This window comes from Malus sylvestris, chromosome 3, assembly GCF_916048215.2.
Source record: "Malus sylvestris chromosome 3, drMalSylv7.2, whole genome shotgun sequence".
In the NCBI taxonomy this organism is placed as follows: Eukaryota; Viridiplantae; Streptophyta; class Magnoliopsida; order Rosales; family Rosaceae; genus Malus; species Malus sylvestris.
The window spans coordinates 369,726-386,619 of record NC_062262.1 but is presented as its reverse complement, the minus strand read 5'-3'; the positions used below and the strand labels follow the sequence as shown (position 1 = coordinate 386,619).

At 41.2% G+C, this 16,894-nt stretch overlaps 2 protein-coding genes across 2 annotated transcripts; both read right to left on the bottom strand.

The window, feature by feature from the left end:
• Nucleotides 1–1,165: 1,165 nt before the first annotated feature.
• Nucleotides 1,166–4,356, bottom strand: LOC126614263 (tubulin alpha-5 chain-like). Its single transcript, XM_050281847.1, has 5 exons — nucleotides 3,985–4,356; nucleotides 3,061–3,275; nucleotides 2,774–2,973; nucleotides 2,006–2,514; nucleotides 1,166–1,712 (listed from the first exon to the last, which is right to left on the bottom strand). Exons 1-5 carry the CDS (start codon nucleotides 4,095–4,097, stop codon nucleotides 1,400–1,402), a joined length of 1,350 nt encoding a protein of 449 aa, XP_050137804.1. The 5' UTR covers nucleotides 4,098–4,356; the 3' UTR covers nucleotides 1,166–1,399.
• A 4,806-nt stretch (nucleotides 4,357–9,162) lies between these two features.
• Nucleotides 9,163–12,401, bottom strand: LOC126615368 (uncharacterized). Its single transcript, XM_050283190.1, has 5 exons — nucleotides 11,382–12,401; nucleotides 10,711–11,258; nucleotides 9,857–10,140; nucleotides 9,479–9,534; nucleotides 9,163–9,294 (listed from the first exon to the last, which is right to left on the bottom strand). The coding sequence occupies exons 1-5, from the start codon at nucleotides 12,399–12,401 to the stop codon at nucleotides 9,163–9,165; spliced, it is 2,040 nt and encodes a 679-aa protein (XP_050139147.1).
• Nucleotides 12,402–16,894: the final 4,493 nt, after the last annotated feature.

Sequence of the window (16,894 nt, the reverse complement as noted above, 5' to 3'; positions counted from 1 at the left end):
CTGAATGATTCTAATTCCTTACTTCCCTGCGTGTTTATTAACACGTATGGAATAGAAGAAGTCCGTAATTTGATAACTTAAGAATCAGGAATCATATCAACAGGGGTTGCTAGTTGATCTCATCACTCCCATTCCTTCTTTCCCTTCCTCGATTCGCGACTTCTTTCATTCTAAGTAAGTAACATGCCGTAGTATATTGATATTCGAGAATCACTTACCCGATATACAACAATTATACATGTTTGATCCACAATTTCTAACACGATATTACAAGGCATTCAATTAATACAAAGAAGCAGAAATGAGAGTAGTTGGTGCAATTTTCCAGTGTTGAGGGAAGGTGGAAAAAAATACCAGAACTAATCAACCAGGTTTATCGGTTGTTAAAACATCATATTGCTGCCAACTGATGAAAGCGAAAATTTATCAATGGACCGCATTTTAAAACACATACAAGCTCTTGATCTCTCAATGTTGAAAGATATCCTAAATTTGATTCTCTTCCCCCAAAACTATCAAAACCAAAAAAGGTAAAGACTTTTCTGGTTCACCTTAACAAGTTAACATGCAACTGCATTTCAAGACAGTGGATTGGGGTACCGATGAGTGATATTAAGTTATGAACAATACTTAGCTACTCAAGGATGAATAAAAACTCTTTACTTAAAAATTCTCAAAATTGTTCGTTGTCAATTTATAGAACTTCGTATTTATAATCATAACCGTTTATATTATAAATTACCCTATAAAGATGACTTCTGCAAAAAAAAAAATCAATTAAAATTAAGATCGATTAGTCATCAAACTATTTAAAAACAAATTAATGGTATTGGTAAAAGCATTACAAACCGTCTATATATTTGCTACAATAGATTGACTAAAAGACCTTAATTTTAATTTATTTTTAGTAGAGATGATCCTTACAATGTGATTCATAATATGAACGGTTCAAATCATAAACACAAAGCTCTATTATTACAACACTAAAAGTTTCGAGTAAGAATTCTTACTTACCTTTGAATAGCCAGGTATCGTTCATGAAACCTTCTTGTAGGAAAATGGAGAAACAACATAAAATCCATCATATAATGTGTATCGAATTCTCTTCGAAACACCTGGGAAACATATAGTGTAATAATATGAAAGAGAACCATAAACATTCAGGTTCTCAGAAATGTCACTTCATTGATACCACAAAAAAGAGCGAGAAATACATAATCAGAACTTAGTGACAATTGTGACAAATTCACAGCATGAATATGGAAAGTGTACTACACAACAAAAGGAGTGACAATTGTGACAATTTCACAGCATGAAGATGGAAAGTGTACTACACAACAAAAGGAGCACAGATAGTCGAAGATGAATGATAAAACACTGTTTCTCTCGCATTAGAACACTAGTAATCTTCACTTCCCGCTTCATCATCAACACCTTCGGCACCAACTTCCTCGTAATCTTTCTCTAGAGCAGCCAGATCTTCACGAGCTTCTGAAAACTCTCCTTCTTCCATTCCCTCACCGACATACCAGTGAACGAATGCCCTCTTGGAATACATGAGGTCAAATTTGTGGTCAATGCGTGAGAACACCTCAGCCACTGCCGTGTTGTTGCTGATCATGCACACTGCTCGCTGAACCTTGGCAAGATCACCCCCTGGTACAACTGTTGGAGGCTGATAGTTAATACCACATTTGAAACCTGTTGGGCACCTGCAGAATTGAACCACCGAACTCGTCAGATAAAACATATACGTGGACCAGAATTCAGACGGATGATGCACAAACTGTTTATCTGAAAGAAAACTGGTTATTAAAGATCTAAACAACTTGGCATCAAGATAACTTCAGCTTCATGTATACATCTCCATTCCTACTGTGTATACTGATGTTCGAGACAGTATGGCATTTGAACAAAGTAAGTTTCTTCAGATACATTGATGTGATTTAAAAAATAAATGAGTATTTTTCATCGTTTTCTTTTCCCCTTTAGGCATTGTTCTTACCAGTCAACAAACTGCACAGTCCTTTTTGTTTTGATAGTTGCAACGGCAGCATTGACATCCTTGGGAACTACATCACCCCTGTACATTAGGCAGCAGGCCATGTATTTTCCATGCCGGGGATCACACTTGGCCATCATGCTTGAGGGTTCAAAAACTGCATTTGTGATCTCAGGGATTGAGATCTGCTCATGGTATGCCTTAGCAGCTGAGATAACAGGGGCATATGAGGAAAGCATGAAATGGATGCGGGGATATGGAACAAGGTTTGTCTGGAACTCTGTAACATCAACATTAATGGCTCCATCAAATCTCAATGATGTTGTCAAGGAGGATATGACTTGTGATATCAGTCTATTCAAATTGGTGTAAGTTGGTCTCTCAATGTCTAGAGATCTCCTGCAAATATCATAGATAGCTTCATTGTCCAAGAGCACAGATACATCTGTGTGTTCAAGGAGGGCATGAGTAGAGAGAACGCTATTATAAGGCTCAACAACTGCTGTTGAAACCTGCAATGCAAGAGAATTAAGGCACACATGAGCTTCTTATCAGCAAGTCCTATTAGTCACATTATACATTATGAAATAACAAGTGCAGTTGATTTTATATTCTGATAGAAGCTAGATAAAACAGAAACGTCTTTTTCACCAGAACAATTTATTAATGCTCAAGTATATCCATTTCTAATTCCATGTTTTATTGCTATGCCAGAATAAGAAACTGCTGGAACTTATGCAGGATAGTCATAGTATTTGTAAACGTAAGTACCTGCGGAGAAGGATAGATGGTGAACCCAAGCTTTGACTTCTTTCCATAATCCACCGACAAGCGTTCTAAGAGCAAGGACCCCAAACCAGAACCAGTACCACCACCAACAGCATTGAACACCAGAAATCCTTGTAAACCAGTGCAATTATCGGCCAATTTCCTAACTCGATCAAGACAGAGATCTACAATTTCCTTTCCAACTGCAGAACAGAACCAGAAAGGTTAACTCAACAAAATTAACATAATAAAAGAGTTCATTAATGCAAGATAGAAGCAGCATCCGTTACCTGTATAGTGTCCTCTTGCGAAATTATTAGCAGCATCTTCCTTTCCAGAAATGAGCTGCTCAGGGTGGAAGAGTTGGCGGTAAGACCCAGTCCTAACTTCATCAATAACAGTTGGTTCGAGATCAACAAATATGGCTCTTGGGACATGCTTGCCTGATCCAGTCTCGCTGAAGAAGGTGTTGAAAGCATCGTGGCCACCGCCCACTGTGGTATCACTTTGAGGACACAAAACCATAACTGTCCATTAGGCACTCAAATCATCTACAAATTCAAACATAAAATTGCATGCACATGGACAAAATAAAACACATACAAGCTTGAATTCGAATTTGTCAATAAATCTTTATTATCACTATTATTAAAAGATCAACAAAGTTTTATTGTTATAACCATGTCCAGAAACCAAAGAACATCATATTTAGTTCCTTGATACTATCTCTAATCTCACCAGACTTGGGACGTATCGATTACAACAGCCTTGCAAAGAATGCAAATGCATCCGATCCAGTCGGATTCAAGCGAAATCAATTCTATTTCTTTTATGGTAACTTTTGGTTTCGCCATCGACTACTTTCAGAAAATATGTTCTTGAGTTGAAAATATTTCTGAACCCTATGAGAGTCCACACAAAAGAACCAAAAACTCCAGCAAAATACTCATGTAATCAACAGATACACCCCCAAATAAATAGATAACAACAATCAGAGATCTGAAATTCATACAAAAGAAGATCTCAAACACCAATATGTTAAAAGCAACTATTCCAAATTTCCAAGAAACCCTTGAATAACCAATAGTGATAAAATCAGAACACATTGATCCACACTACCATTTGAGAAAAAAAACCCACCAAAATAAACAAAAAAACCCACAAAAAGTGCATATATAAATAGAAATATCGACGGAGATATGAAAAAAACCTACCTGGGCATCTGGCCATCAGGTTGAATTCCATGCTCGAGGCAGTAGAGCTCCCAGCATGAATTGCCCACCTGAATTCCAGCCTGCCCAATATGAATGCTTATGATTTCTCTCATCTCTCTCTCTTTTCTCTGATAAAAATTGAAACTTTATGAACTGCAGAAGTCTCTCTCCCTGTTTTGGTATACGTGAGGGCTTTGTGTGTGTGTGTGTTGCCCTTTTTCGATAAAATGGGAATGGACAAAGATTTGAAGTCCGCTGCTAAAAAGGGGGGGAAATGAGACAGCTCATCTCTCATCCTCACCCTCCACCTGCCAGCCTGTGGTTGTCCATGTGCAGCAAGCCAAGCGTCCTTCGCGTCTGATTAGCTGTTGTTAATGCTGGATGTTACAATCCACCAACTTCTCCTCTCTCATTTTAATTTATCATTTAATTGTTTCTTATTTTTGGGCCGATTTTGATATTTTATGCTTCGTCGCTTCTCCGCTTTCTTTGGAATTGGATTCCGTCCGAATTCAAAAAGATCTGAACCCACTAATCAATGCATTTAGATCATTGAAATTGATCAAACGACTACAATTATTATAACTTTTAGAAATATCTCCTATTTATAATTGTTAAATAAAATTTTAATGGTCCAGATGCGTCCCTTGATCCGGTTTTCTTCCTTCTAAACTGTACTCTTTTTTTTTTCTTTTCCTTCTAAAAATCAATTTGTCTGTTTACAATTATTTTCTCCGCACCGGCCCATTTGGCGTTGATTGCATGGGATCGAAAGATTTTTGGTTTCGTGGACAAATAGAGCAGGTAGGTGCTCCATATCGTTCCTGCAGTGGAGTGTAGTGTAGGTATAAGGTAATTTGGAAGCGATTTTAGAAACCAATTGCAATTGGAGAAAAAAATCTCAATACCGTATTCTTCGCTCAAAAGCGAAGCAATCTCGACCAAAGGACGAGTCTGACATTTCTGCTTCGTTTTGGTTGTGGGACTTTACTAGTTATTATTGTCTTGGGGACGTTTCTTTGTAATTTTTCTTTTCGACTAGATTTATTTTATTTTCTCACTTTTATTTTCCAATAATTTGGTGGAATAATGAGTGTGTATTTGAAAGAGTAACATCAATGAAAAGGCAGAAACAAAGCATAATAATTAGAGCAGAAATGAGTGCACCTTTTGAATTATTACTAGTAAAATATTGGTTGGTCTGCAACCACAACAAATGGGACAAGTAGAGCATGTGTCTATATATGCATATTATTGCATGACATAATATTATGAAGGTTGAATGCTAGAGGCTGTCTATTCTGCTTAAGTATGCGAAATGGATATATAATTCAAGTTGGAGGAGTTTTGAGAGAGATTTTTCTTTTATATATTAATTGTATAGTATAGCCAGGGTTCCATGCATTATTCTTGTTTGGGTTTATATTTAATATTGGTATTTGTGATAATAAAGGTTAAGAGATGCAAAAGCCAATGAAGACTTGCCCGAGCCCAGTCGATAGGCCCAAGATAAATTGGAAGTTATTTCAGCAAATGCATAGGCCACATGCCTATGTTTAAAGTGATGGGCAACATATAACAACTCACCACCAGCCAAAAATCACTTTTCAATGGCATGAATGCGTAAATAGATGATGACTCACTGCCCTCCGAAAGCTATCAACTAAAGGTAAAGCTGGGACAGTCGGGCCAAATTGTCTTTAAAAGCAGAGAAAGACACCAAAGACAAGGACACTCAACCAATCAATCAAAAGACATCTCACTTTGCTATCAGACAAAGCTAGAAACTAGAAAGCCTTAGTTTGTCCAAACTTCCCCTTTTCAGTCCTAGAATCTCCATAGAAAGCTATATTTTGTCAAGTTTAGAAGCTCTACTACTTTTTCTTAGTGTTGTAGTATCAATTCCCTCTAGTAAAAACTATTTACTTTTCATCCTTCGCTGCATACAAAACCTTGTAAACTTGAAAGAGAAGTGGTTGTAAGAAGTTCAACCTTGCCTGACAATGTTAAAATATTGCCCGAGTCTCTTTTGTTTATACTTATATGTAGTAGATATGTAGTTTAATGCATTTTCCTTCATGTATTCAAGTCATTTTCAACTATTTTCTACTTAAGAGTTTCATTTGCATTCAAATTTGTTTAAGTTAGTAAGCATGTTTTCATTAAACTTTATTGTTAGGGAAGAGATCGATGGAGATCAAATATACACCAGAGTGCATATGCATGACTGATTTCCACAAGTGAGATAAAACACCAAAGTGGGCCACGGGGTGGGTGTAGTTGGGTTGGGGGAGAGATTTTTCAGTGTGACCGGTACACGGGGTGGTACACCATGTGTTACTATAAAAATGGTGGGATATGTGTAAAAGATAAAATTTTCCACAACTCCTACTAAAACATGTGGTGTATCACTTGTGTTCCCATCACAACTAAAAATTTACCGATCGGGGGTGGGTGGGTGGATATGGGGTGTGCTGCGGGGTAGGTTGATCCGAACCTTCTATTTTTCAAGTTGCACCTCATAGATAACCATTGCAAATTATTAGCCAAATCGGAAATGTTTAAGACATCTAATTGAGTTTAAAGAAATTAACGAATATTTTGTTATATAATAAACAATAAAATTTTATTTTGATAATTAAATAAGCAAATGGTTTCGGATTGAATTGAATTTTTGCAAGGATGATTTATAAATGAAGACTTACAAAATAGACAGTTCAGATCGTTGAAATTAGATGTAGAGTGAGCCTCACACCTAATCTTTTTTTTTTCTTAAATGAAGACCCCTTTACATAAGGGGCCTGTATAAACATATAATTAATCTCCATCGCGATATCACGCATCACTACAGATCCAAGTGGTTGATGGTCACTTGTGATTAGCATAGACTGAAAACTTCGATTCTAATTATTTTATTCTAGTAAATTCGTATTTGCTTCTTAGTACGTTGAGGTTTCACTAACTAAATAGTAATATAAAAAGTCGTCAAACTTTATAAGATTTCTTAATTTTTTGAGGTTGGATTTACATTTCCAACACGCTCTTTACGTATAATATGTGCACAACATGTATATTATATGACATTTGAACATGTGGATTGCTTTGAACTCAATACGTGATTTAACTAAATTATTCTGATATCACGAAAAAGTTGAGTCTTCATTATAAAACCAACTACGAAGTGTTCCCACTTGTTATAAGCACATATTGTTCGTCGCAAGAATCTCCTGGCGGACGAGCACACAGCTCCCCTAGGAGAATGGCGTCGGTTGAGGGTATCTGTCGTACTTCTGCTTTCTTCTCGGGCTCGCTCGGGCAAGCCTTTGTCGGGCAGATCTTGGTCGGGCAAGACACACTTCGGGCAAGGCTCGTCGGGCAGTTCTGAAAGAGAAGGACAGAGTTAATTTGAAAGGGTGCCTTTGTGGGGCCTTAGATGTAGGCCTTAAGGCTCACAATCAAGATTAACTTTGTCGTGCTCAGGCGTGCCACTGCCATCTTCAGTATGGCAGATGTTGAATGGGTGTTAAGCTTTGATTGAATATGTATACGCCCGAGAAACCAAGTTAGATATAACAGGTGCCTTTATGAGGCCTTAGGTATAGGCCTTGAGGCTTCCTGTCAAACTAAACCAGCGCTTGGATGTATCATATTTGGTCTTTTATGGTTGCCAGAGTCTTATCACTATTATACTTTTGATTATCTGAATCCAAGAGGTAGGACGAACCCAAATGAGTGCCTTTGTAGGGCCTTAGGTATAGGCCTTGAGGCTTCCCATCAGAGTTAATCCTTATACTCGGACCAACTAGACCACAACATGAAATGAAGCTAAATAGATGCCTTCGTGGGGCCTTAGGTGTAGGCCTTGAGGCTTTCTATCAGAATTCACTCCCTGCTTAAGCCTTTTGCTACGAATCAAGATATAATAGCAACAAAACGGAGAAATAGATTGATTACTTGCGCCCCAAGTAACTTCGGACTTCTCGCTTATCAAGGATTGTCGTGGATGGGTTGAGTCCACATAGAGTTCTTTTTTATGCCTTGAGGCCAAGGACTTTTAAACTGATCTTTAAATTACACGCCCGCCGGGCTTAAGACTTAGATCTGATTTGAACTCTGACACGATTCAGATCGGATCCAAGTGCTGAAGACTCATTTTCATTATGACTTTGCTAGAAATAACTTGTATATAACTGGGAATATATAACATGTTATTGTGCTTTTAAAAGAAAGAAAAGACAAAGACAGAGCAAAGATAGTCGGGTAAGTTTGAACCTTATCGGCCAAGGCTGAACTTCTTACAAAATCTATCTTTGTGGCTCTGTCAGAGGTCTGAAAGCTTTTAGAGGGGTTGACGGGGGAGAAGAGGATACAAAATGAATCGATACCACCATGAACAAGGTAGCATAGCTATTACAGGGGTTTGGGAAGGTTTATCCCGAATGGGATGAAGGCTTGTGCTGACTACAGCTTCGTTGAAGGCAAATCTGGCTTGAGCAGAGTTTTGGCTTTTGTTTGTTTGAGTGTCCTTAATTCTGTCTTCTCTTCCTCCTTTTATAGACGAATTCAGCTTGGGTTCCTGTAGCAATAGCGGTTGCCCGAATGCGGTTTGGTGATGACTCACTAGCTTTTTTACATGAATGCCACCAATAAAGTACTTTATTGGGCTGTGTAGTGACTGAATAACCTACCCCCTGTGGTCTTTGAGCAGGTAAGCAGGTGGCCTTTGTAACTTGTGCCCAGCCGAAAGCCTCTTTCCTGCCTCCTAAGTTTTCCTCTGGGCTTTGGGTTTGGGCCGACTTTCTCTCTGGCCCAAAGTTCAGATTTTATCCCAAACAGTGCCCCCTTCAATTGATGTTAAGGTTGGGATCCCAAGCGCCAACATTAATTGAATAACAGCATGCGTGCCCTTTGAGCTTCTTGCGACCTTTAAACTGCCTTCTGGTTCTCTATAAATTCTGGCTTTGGAAACCCTTTTCAAATCATCACCTCTTCTTCATTTTGGTCTTCACCCTTCATCCACCTTGAATCCTTCCGTCTCCTCACTGAGAAATGGGTTCCTCAGGTTTTGAGTGGAGTTTCCTGAAACTCCCATTTCGTGAGAAAAAAGAAAGTTTTCACCTGATGATTGCTACCTCCAACACCTTTGGTCGATCACCCCTCTACCTCCAACACCCTTGGTCAGGAGGTCTCCTCTTGATGACTGATCTTCCCACAACTTGTGGTGATAAGTCGGGCTTCATCATCATACATGGTGAAGATCTTGTGGGAGGGTCCTTTACCAAGCTCATGTTGGCCGCACAACCCGATCACCTGATTGGGTTCAACCAAGAAGATAGCGGGAAACCAGTTGAAGACACCAACACTTTCAGAGAGGATCAAATGTAATACATAAGATTTGGTATCTTGTAATCTCATCAATTTGTCGACATGAAATAAGTATTTTTATCTATTTCTGCATCTCTGCCTTCTTTAAATGTTTGGATGAACAAAATACCGTATGTGAATTTCTAAGGTCCGTCCCAATCTGCTCCCTCTTCGATATAACAATCCCTAACATCCCATAATGTAGGACAATATTTCTTCAAGAATTTTGCATTAATAGGGTGTTTCTGCTCATTGCCTTCGAGGTCTGCTAGATAATATCCTCCTTTGTTCAAAACCCGACTAATAATAAAAGGACCTTCCCATGTCGGGCTCCATTTCCCGAAGCCACGCAGCTGAGCGCCTAGCGGGAGGACCGTTTTCCACGCTAAATCTCCTTCCTTGAAAGACTTTAACTTCACCCTTTTGTTATAAGCTCGGGCAACAGCAATCTTTCCTTCTTGAATCTGGTTCAAGGCTTCAATTCGGGCTGCATCCAGATCTTCAATACCTTGACACATGGCTTCGATATATTCTGCACTATGCAACCCAAATTGGTTTTGAATTCTTACGGAACTGACGTTGATTTCCATAGGAAGCACTGCATCTTGCCCGAAAGTCAAGGCATAAGGAGTCGTGCCTGTCCCCGCTCTTTTAGAAGTCCGGTATGCCCACAACGTGTTCCCTAGCATCTCATGCCACCTTTCTGGACTATCAATCACCATCCTTTTAATAATGTTGACCAAGATCTTGTTGCTAGCCTCTGCTTGCCCATTTGACTGAGGGTAGTATGGACTGGATTGGATCATCTTTATTTTGTACTTGCTTGCAAACTCTTCAACCTCCTTTGAAATAAAAGATGGCCCACGATCCGTTACTATAGTTTCAGGCACCCCATACCTGTGCAGGATCTTGGTCTCAATAAAATTCTTGACCACGGCTGAAGTTATGGATTTTACTGCCGATGCTTCTACCCATTTAGTGAAGTAATCCGTTGCCACAATTATGAAAGTATGTCCCTTACTAGAGGCCGGATAAATCTGCCCGATGAAGTCCATTGCCCATCCTCGGAACGGCCAAGGCTTGACCACTGGATTGAGAGGTACTGATGGTACGTGCTGGAGAGGTCCATGTCTCTGACATTCTTCACATCCGCGGGCATATGACTTACAATCTTTTTCCATGTCGGGCCAGAAATAACCATACCTTCTGAGTAGCCATCTCATCTTTGTTCCCGCTTGATGTGCTCCACATATTCCCTCATGTACTTCGGCCATTACTCTCATGGATTCCTCTAGGCCTAAGCATTTTAATAGCAACCCATCTGGGGTCTTTCTCAACAGATTTTTTGTCCACAAGACATACTTGGTTACTTGCTGCCTGTTCTTCTTACTTGTGGGTGAAGAAGGATCTTTCAGATACTGAGTAATAGGTGTCCTCCAATCTTCCACCTCGGTCTCTAGAACCATTACATCCAGACTGAACCTCCGATCTAAGATAGAGGGAAGGTTTCTTGTTTGGATCTCAACATCAACACCATACCTCCTTTCTTGCATTGGCACTCCTGAAGCTAGTTGCGCCATTTCATTGGCTGCCAAGTTAGATCCCCTAGGAATGTGATTGACTGATATCTCAGACTCCCACAAACTTAGCAGTTGTGTTGCTGCCATATAGTACCCTGCCATAGTGATATGTCTGCATTTGAACTCGCCATTTAGTTGATTTATCACTAACTCTGAATCACCAAAGATCTCTACTTCAGTTGCCCCCAAGTCCATCAGGATTTCCAGGCCGATAATCAATGCCTCATACTCCGCCCGATTATTGGTATTTTCTTGATAATCAAGTAGGAAGGAATAGTAATGATAAACCCCTTGAGGGTTTATAATCACAATTCCAGCTCCTGCTGCCTTCTAAGTGTAGGATCCATCGAAATATAGCTTCCAAGGTGTAATCCAAAGACCTGCTACTCTCCTTATCTCTTGCTGGATCCAATCTTCTTTGCCCGAAACATCACTTCTTGGTGGGATCCATACATTAGCAACTTCTAAACTTCCCGGGATATTGATTTCCTCGCTTTGAGACTCCTGATGTTCGGTCAGGAAGTCAACAATTGCCTGGCCTTTGACTGCCCTCTGGGGTATGTACTGAAAACTGAATTCTGATAATGCTAGAATCCACTTCCCAATCCTCCCTGCTAGCATAGGTCTTGACAACATATACTTTATCACATCTGTTTTGGCGATAATGTGCACATGACAAGGTAGCATGTAATGCCTTAGCTTGCTGGCAGTAAAATATAGAGCCAAACACAGTTTTTCCACCGGAGAATATCTTGTTTCTACCTCGGTCAGAATTCTGCTGAGGTAATACACAGCCTGCTCTTTTCCTCCTTCATTATTCTGGGCTAGTAGACTCCCAATTGATCTTTCCGATGCAGAAATATATAGTTTCAATGGCTTTCCCCTTTGAGGTGGCACCAGCACTGGTGGGGAAGTTAAGTAAGCCTTGATGCTATCAAATGCCTGCTGGTGGGTTGGCCCCCACTCAAAATTCTCCCTATCCTTCAATCTCAGTAGCGGAGTTAGTGGCTGGATTTTGCCCGCCAAATTGGCAATGAATCTCCTTAAGAAGTTGATTTTACCTAGCAATCTCTGAAGCTGTACTTTGTTGGTAGGTGGAAGTGACTCTAATATTGCCCGAGACTTATTTTTGTCCACCTCCACACCTCTCCGATGCACCAAGAATCCCAAAAAATTGCCCGCTCTTACTCCAAAAGCGCATTTCTTTGGATTCATCTTCAACTTGTGGATCCGCATCCTCATCAATGCTTGCTTGAGGTCCACGAGATGCTGCTCTTCTGTCTTAGATTTCACCACAATGTCATCGATATACACCTCCATGCTTTGGCCAATTAAATCATGAAAAATGGCATTCATTGCCCTTTGATACGTGGCGCCTGCATTTTTGAGCCCGAATGGCATGACCAGATATTCATATGCCCCTACATGACCAGGACATCTAAAAGCTGTCTTATGAATATCCTCTGGCGCCATCTTTATTTGATTGTAACCGGCATTTCCATCCATAAACGATAAAACTTTATGCTTTGCTACAGCATCTATGGATAAGTCAACCATGGGCATGGGATATTCATCCTTTGGTGTGGCACTATTAATATTCCTATAATCAACACAACACCGTACTGCTTTTGTTATAGCTTTTAAAACGGGTACAATGTTGGCTAGCCACTCTACATATTTGGCTGGTCTAATAAAGCCAGCTTTCACCAGCCTTTCAATTTCTTCTTTGACTTTTTCTTCTATCTCCTTTGACATCCTTCGTGGTGCCTGCTTGACAGGTTTATATCCTTCCTTGATGGGCATTCTATGTTCCACCAAGGCTGGGTCTAATCCTGGCATCTCGGTGTAATGCCAAGCAAAACAATCTTTGAATTCTTGCAAAAGAGAGATAATCTTGGCCCGATCCTCAATCCTTAATAAACCGCTGATTTGAATTGGTCTCGGATCCTCTTCTGTGCCTAGATCAATAACTTCCAATGGATCCTGGACTTCTGGAGGTGGCTTATCAGGTTCTGCACACAAAAATTCAACTAACTCCGGGTTCTTGGGCAGACCGTCTGGCTCGTCTATATCGTAGACGCATTCGGCCATTTGAATGGCCTTATCTAACTCCTCTGTGCAAGATTCTTCCTCATTTTCCTGCTGGCTGGTAGAAACTTTCCCCTGCCACTCCTACTCTTCTTTATCCAAGAGCTTTTCTTCCTGTCTTCTTCCCTTTCCATACACCAACAGTCTTTTAATCAGGGATCTGACTGCCATGACCTGATCTTTCTTCTTTTGTTCGATCATTGATGGTATAGAGAGTTTGGTATAAGACAGGGTCTCTCCCACTCCTCCTTGGTAAGGAGCATCCCTTGTTCTAGAAGCTTTCGGGCCGTCACCTTGGTAGGGCGGCCGTTCTCATCAGCTCCTAAACATTTCAAAATTCCCACGTTGGGATTGTAGAAATTTGCTTCTGCAACATTAGCTGAGGGGAGGAACGGCCGTGATTCGGCCTCTACCAACTCCCAAAAGCTTGATCCTTCAGTACTTGCCTCGTGGTATACAGCCACTTGTTGATGAAGAGTAGAAGGTATGGCTAAACTTTGATGAATCCAATCTCTTCCAAGTAGGGCCCCGTAAGTGGAAGTGCAGTCTACTACAAAGAACGCCAACATTATTTTCTTGGACCCCAGATCTACCTCCAAAGGCAATATCCCATGAGTCCTGATGATGGCACCTGAAAAGCTCGAGACTGTAAGGTTTGTGGGAATAAGATCGTCAGTGCTTCTCCCCATCCTCTTCATCTGCTTGGTTGGCAATATGTTAACAGCCGCTCCTCCATCAATCAAAATTCTTTTGAAAGGTACACCTTCCAGATGAGCTGAAACGTATATAGGCTTCAGGTGGTTGGCCAACGAAATACTTGGGCGGCTGAACACCATTTTATCTGTGTAAATCCGTAGGGGACCACCTTTAGGTACTTTTGAGGATTCAACCTTGCCTGAGTCTTCCTCTGTAACTACCTCCACATTGACGTGAGCCATCATCGGCTCAGTTGTTAAATAATCACCTTCCATGGTAGCGGGCTGGTCAGGCTTGGCGCCAAACATGGCGGATAATACATACGTCATGTTGATGTGGAAGTTGCTAGGTTCGAGCAAGTCCTCATTCTTGCTCCCAATGTGATCCATGAACTCGTCTAACCAGGCCATTGCATCGGCTGGTAGTAAGGGCTCTGGTATCCCTTCCTGTTGTGGTTGATTTATGTCTCCGTACAGCGCTTGCTTTGGAACTTCACCAAACGGATCCAAAGGCAGAAAGGTTGGTCTCCTCTCAGATGCAACAGTTTCCTCATGGGTGGGCCCTGGCCTCCAACCAGGTGTTGGCATCATAGTCAAATCTTCCTGAGCCCTTCTTAAGATCCTATACTTGCCAGGATGTTGGCTTTGTGGCACATGATTCCCCATACCCTCCGTCTTGCCGTTGGCCCTTTCTACTTCCTTCTTACTTCGCCAACGAAGCTGACTACTACTTCCAGATGTTGCCCTTTCTGGCTTTTGATTTTTTGAGGCTTCAGAGGTGATGGGGGTCATCAGGGAATTCATGTAGGCTTTGTGCTGCCTTTGAACCCTTCTGACCATGGATGCTCCCATTGGTCTGGTGGGCTGCCCATCTTTTCCAACTACATACCATTTCCGCCCACGATATGCAGGAGTTGCTTTCTTAACAGGATTAGCTATCCCATCAGTTATTCTGACTTCCTTCCCCTTTTGGCCATTTTGAAGCTGCTCTGTACTTCTTTGGAGTTTGGCTTCCATGTCCTCTGCCTTGTCAGAAACTTCATAGTTTCGAAACTCGTCAGAAACTTCATAGTTTCGAAATACTTCTGACAACGCCTTGGGTTGGGAATCACCTCCTAAACGTTGAAAAACGCTTCGGGAAGTATTTTTTTTTGTTGCCTGCTTAAGCCTTTCGCGGGCTTCTCTTTTAATTAACTCGTGATCAATAAGGACTCCAGCTGGGGGAATCTCGAGTTCACATTCACACTGGCATTTACTGCACATAACCAGCCCTTTGATTATGGCAGCCTTTGGGTACTCGGATGGTTTGCCTATCCCTTCCGTAGGTCGTTTGGCTAGTTTCCCTTCTTCTTCTTCCCTTATAATTTTCCCTTTTCCTTTCTCTGCCCAGGTTATGTTGAGCATGTTTACCGGGGCTTCAGAAAAGGGCAACACAGGGTTGACTATGACTACCTCATCTGGTTGGGTAGTCCTGTGTCTTTCTCCTTTGGGAGGAGCCAAACCTGTCTCATTTCTAGAGCCTAGGGAGGCTTCATTCAGTCTCTGTAGCATTTGAAACAATGTATTCTGTAAATCTTCTGGCATGTTTATCTTTATCTTCAGATCAGTGGATCCCACCGGGCGTGCCAAAACTATGTTCGTCGCAAGAATCTCCTGGCGGACGAGCACACAGCTCCCCTGGGAGAATGACGTCGGTTGAGGGTATCTGTCGTACTTCTGCTTTCTTCTCGGGCTCGCTCGGGCAAGCCTTTGTCGGGCAGATCTTGGTCGGGCAAGACACACTTCGGGCAAGGCTCGTCGGGCAGTTCTGAAAGAGAAGGACAGAGTTAATTTGAAAGGGTGCCTTTGTGGGGCCTTAGATGTAGGCCTTAAGGCTCACAATCAAGATTAACTTTGTCGTGCTCAGGCGTGCCACTGCCATCTTCAGTATGGCAGATGTTGAATGGGTGTTAAGCTTTGATTGAATATGTATACGCCCGAGAAACCAAGTTAGATATAACAGGTGCCTTTATGAGGCCTTAGGTATAGGCCTTGAGGCTTCCTGTCAAACTAAACCAGCGCTTGGATGTATCATATTTGGTCTTTTATGGTTGCCAGAGTCTTATCACTATTATACTTTTGATTATCTGAATCCAAGAGGTAGGACGAACCCAAATGAGTGCCTTTGTAGGGCCTTAGGTATAGGCCTTGAGGCTTCCCATCAGAGTTAATCCTTATACTCGGACCAACTAGACCACAACATGAAATGAAGCTAAATAGATGCCTTCGTGGGGCCTTAGGTGTAGGCCTTGAGGCTTTCTATCAGAATTCACTCCCTGCTTAAGCCTTTTGCTACGAATCAAGATATAATAGCAACAAAACGGAGAAATAGATTGATTACTTGCGCCCCAAGTAACTTCGGACTTCTCGCTTATCAAGGATTGTCGTGGATGGGTTGAGTCCACATAGAGTTCTTTTTTATGCCTTGAGGCCAAGGACTTTTAAACTGATCTTTAAATTACACGCCCGCCGGGCTTAAGACTTAGATCTGATTTGAACTCTGACACGATTCAGATCGGATCCAAGTGCTGAAGACTCATTTTCATTATGACTTTGCTAGAAATAACTTGTATATAACTGGGAATATATAACATGTTATTGTGCTTTTAAAAGAAAGAAAAGACAAAGACAGAGCAAAGATAGTCGGGTAAGTTTGAACCTTATCGGCCAAGGCTGAACTTCTTACAAAATCTATCTTTGTGGCTCTGTCAGAGGTCTGAAAGCTTTTAGAGGGGTTGACGGGGGAGAAGAGGATACAAAATGAATCGATACCACCATGAACAAGGTAGCATAGCTATTACAGGGGTTTGGGAAGGTTTATCCCGAATGGGATGAAGGCTTGTGCTGACTACAGCTTCGTTGAAGGCAAATCTGGCTTGAGCAGAGTTTTGGCTTTTGTTTGTTTGAGTGTCCTTAATTCTGTCTTCTCTTCCTCCTTTTATAGACGAATTCAGCTTGGGTTCCTGTAGCAATAGCGGTTGCCCGAATGCGGTTTGGTGATGACTCACTAGCTTTTTTACATGAATGCCACCAATAAAGTACTTTATTGGGCTGTGTAGTGACTGAATAACCTACCCCCTGTGGTCTTTGAGCAGGTAAGCAGGTGGCCTTTGTAACTTGTGCCCAGCCGAAAGCCTCTTTCCT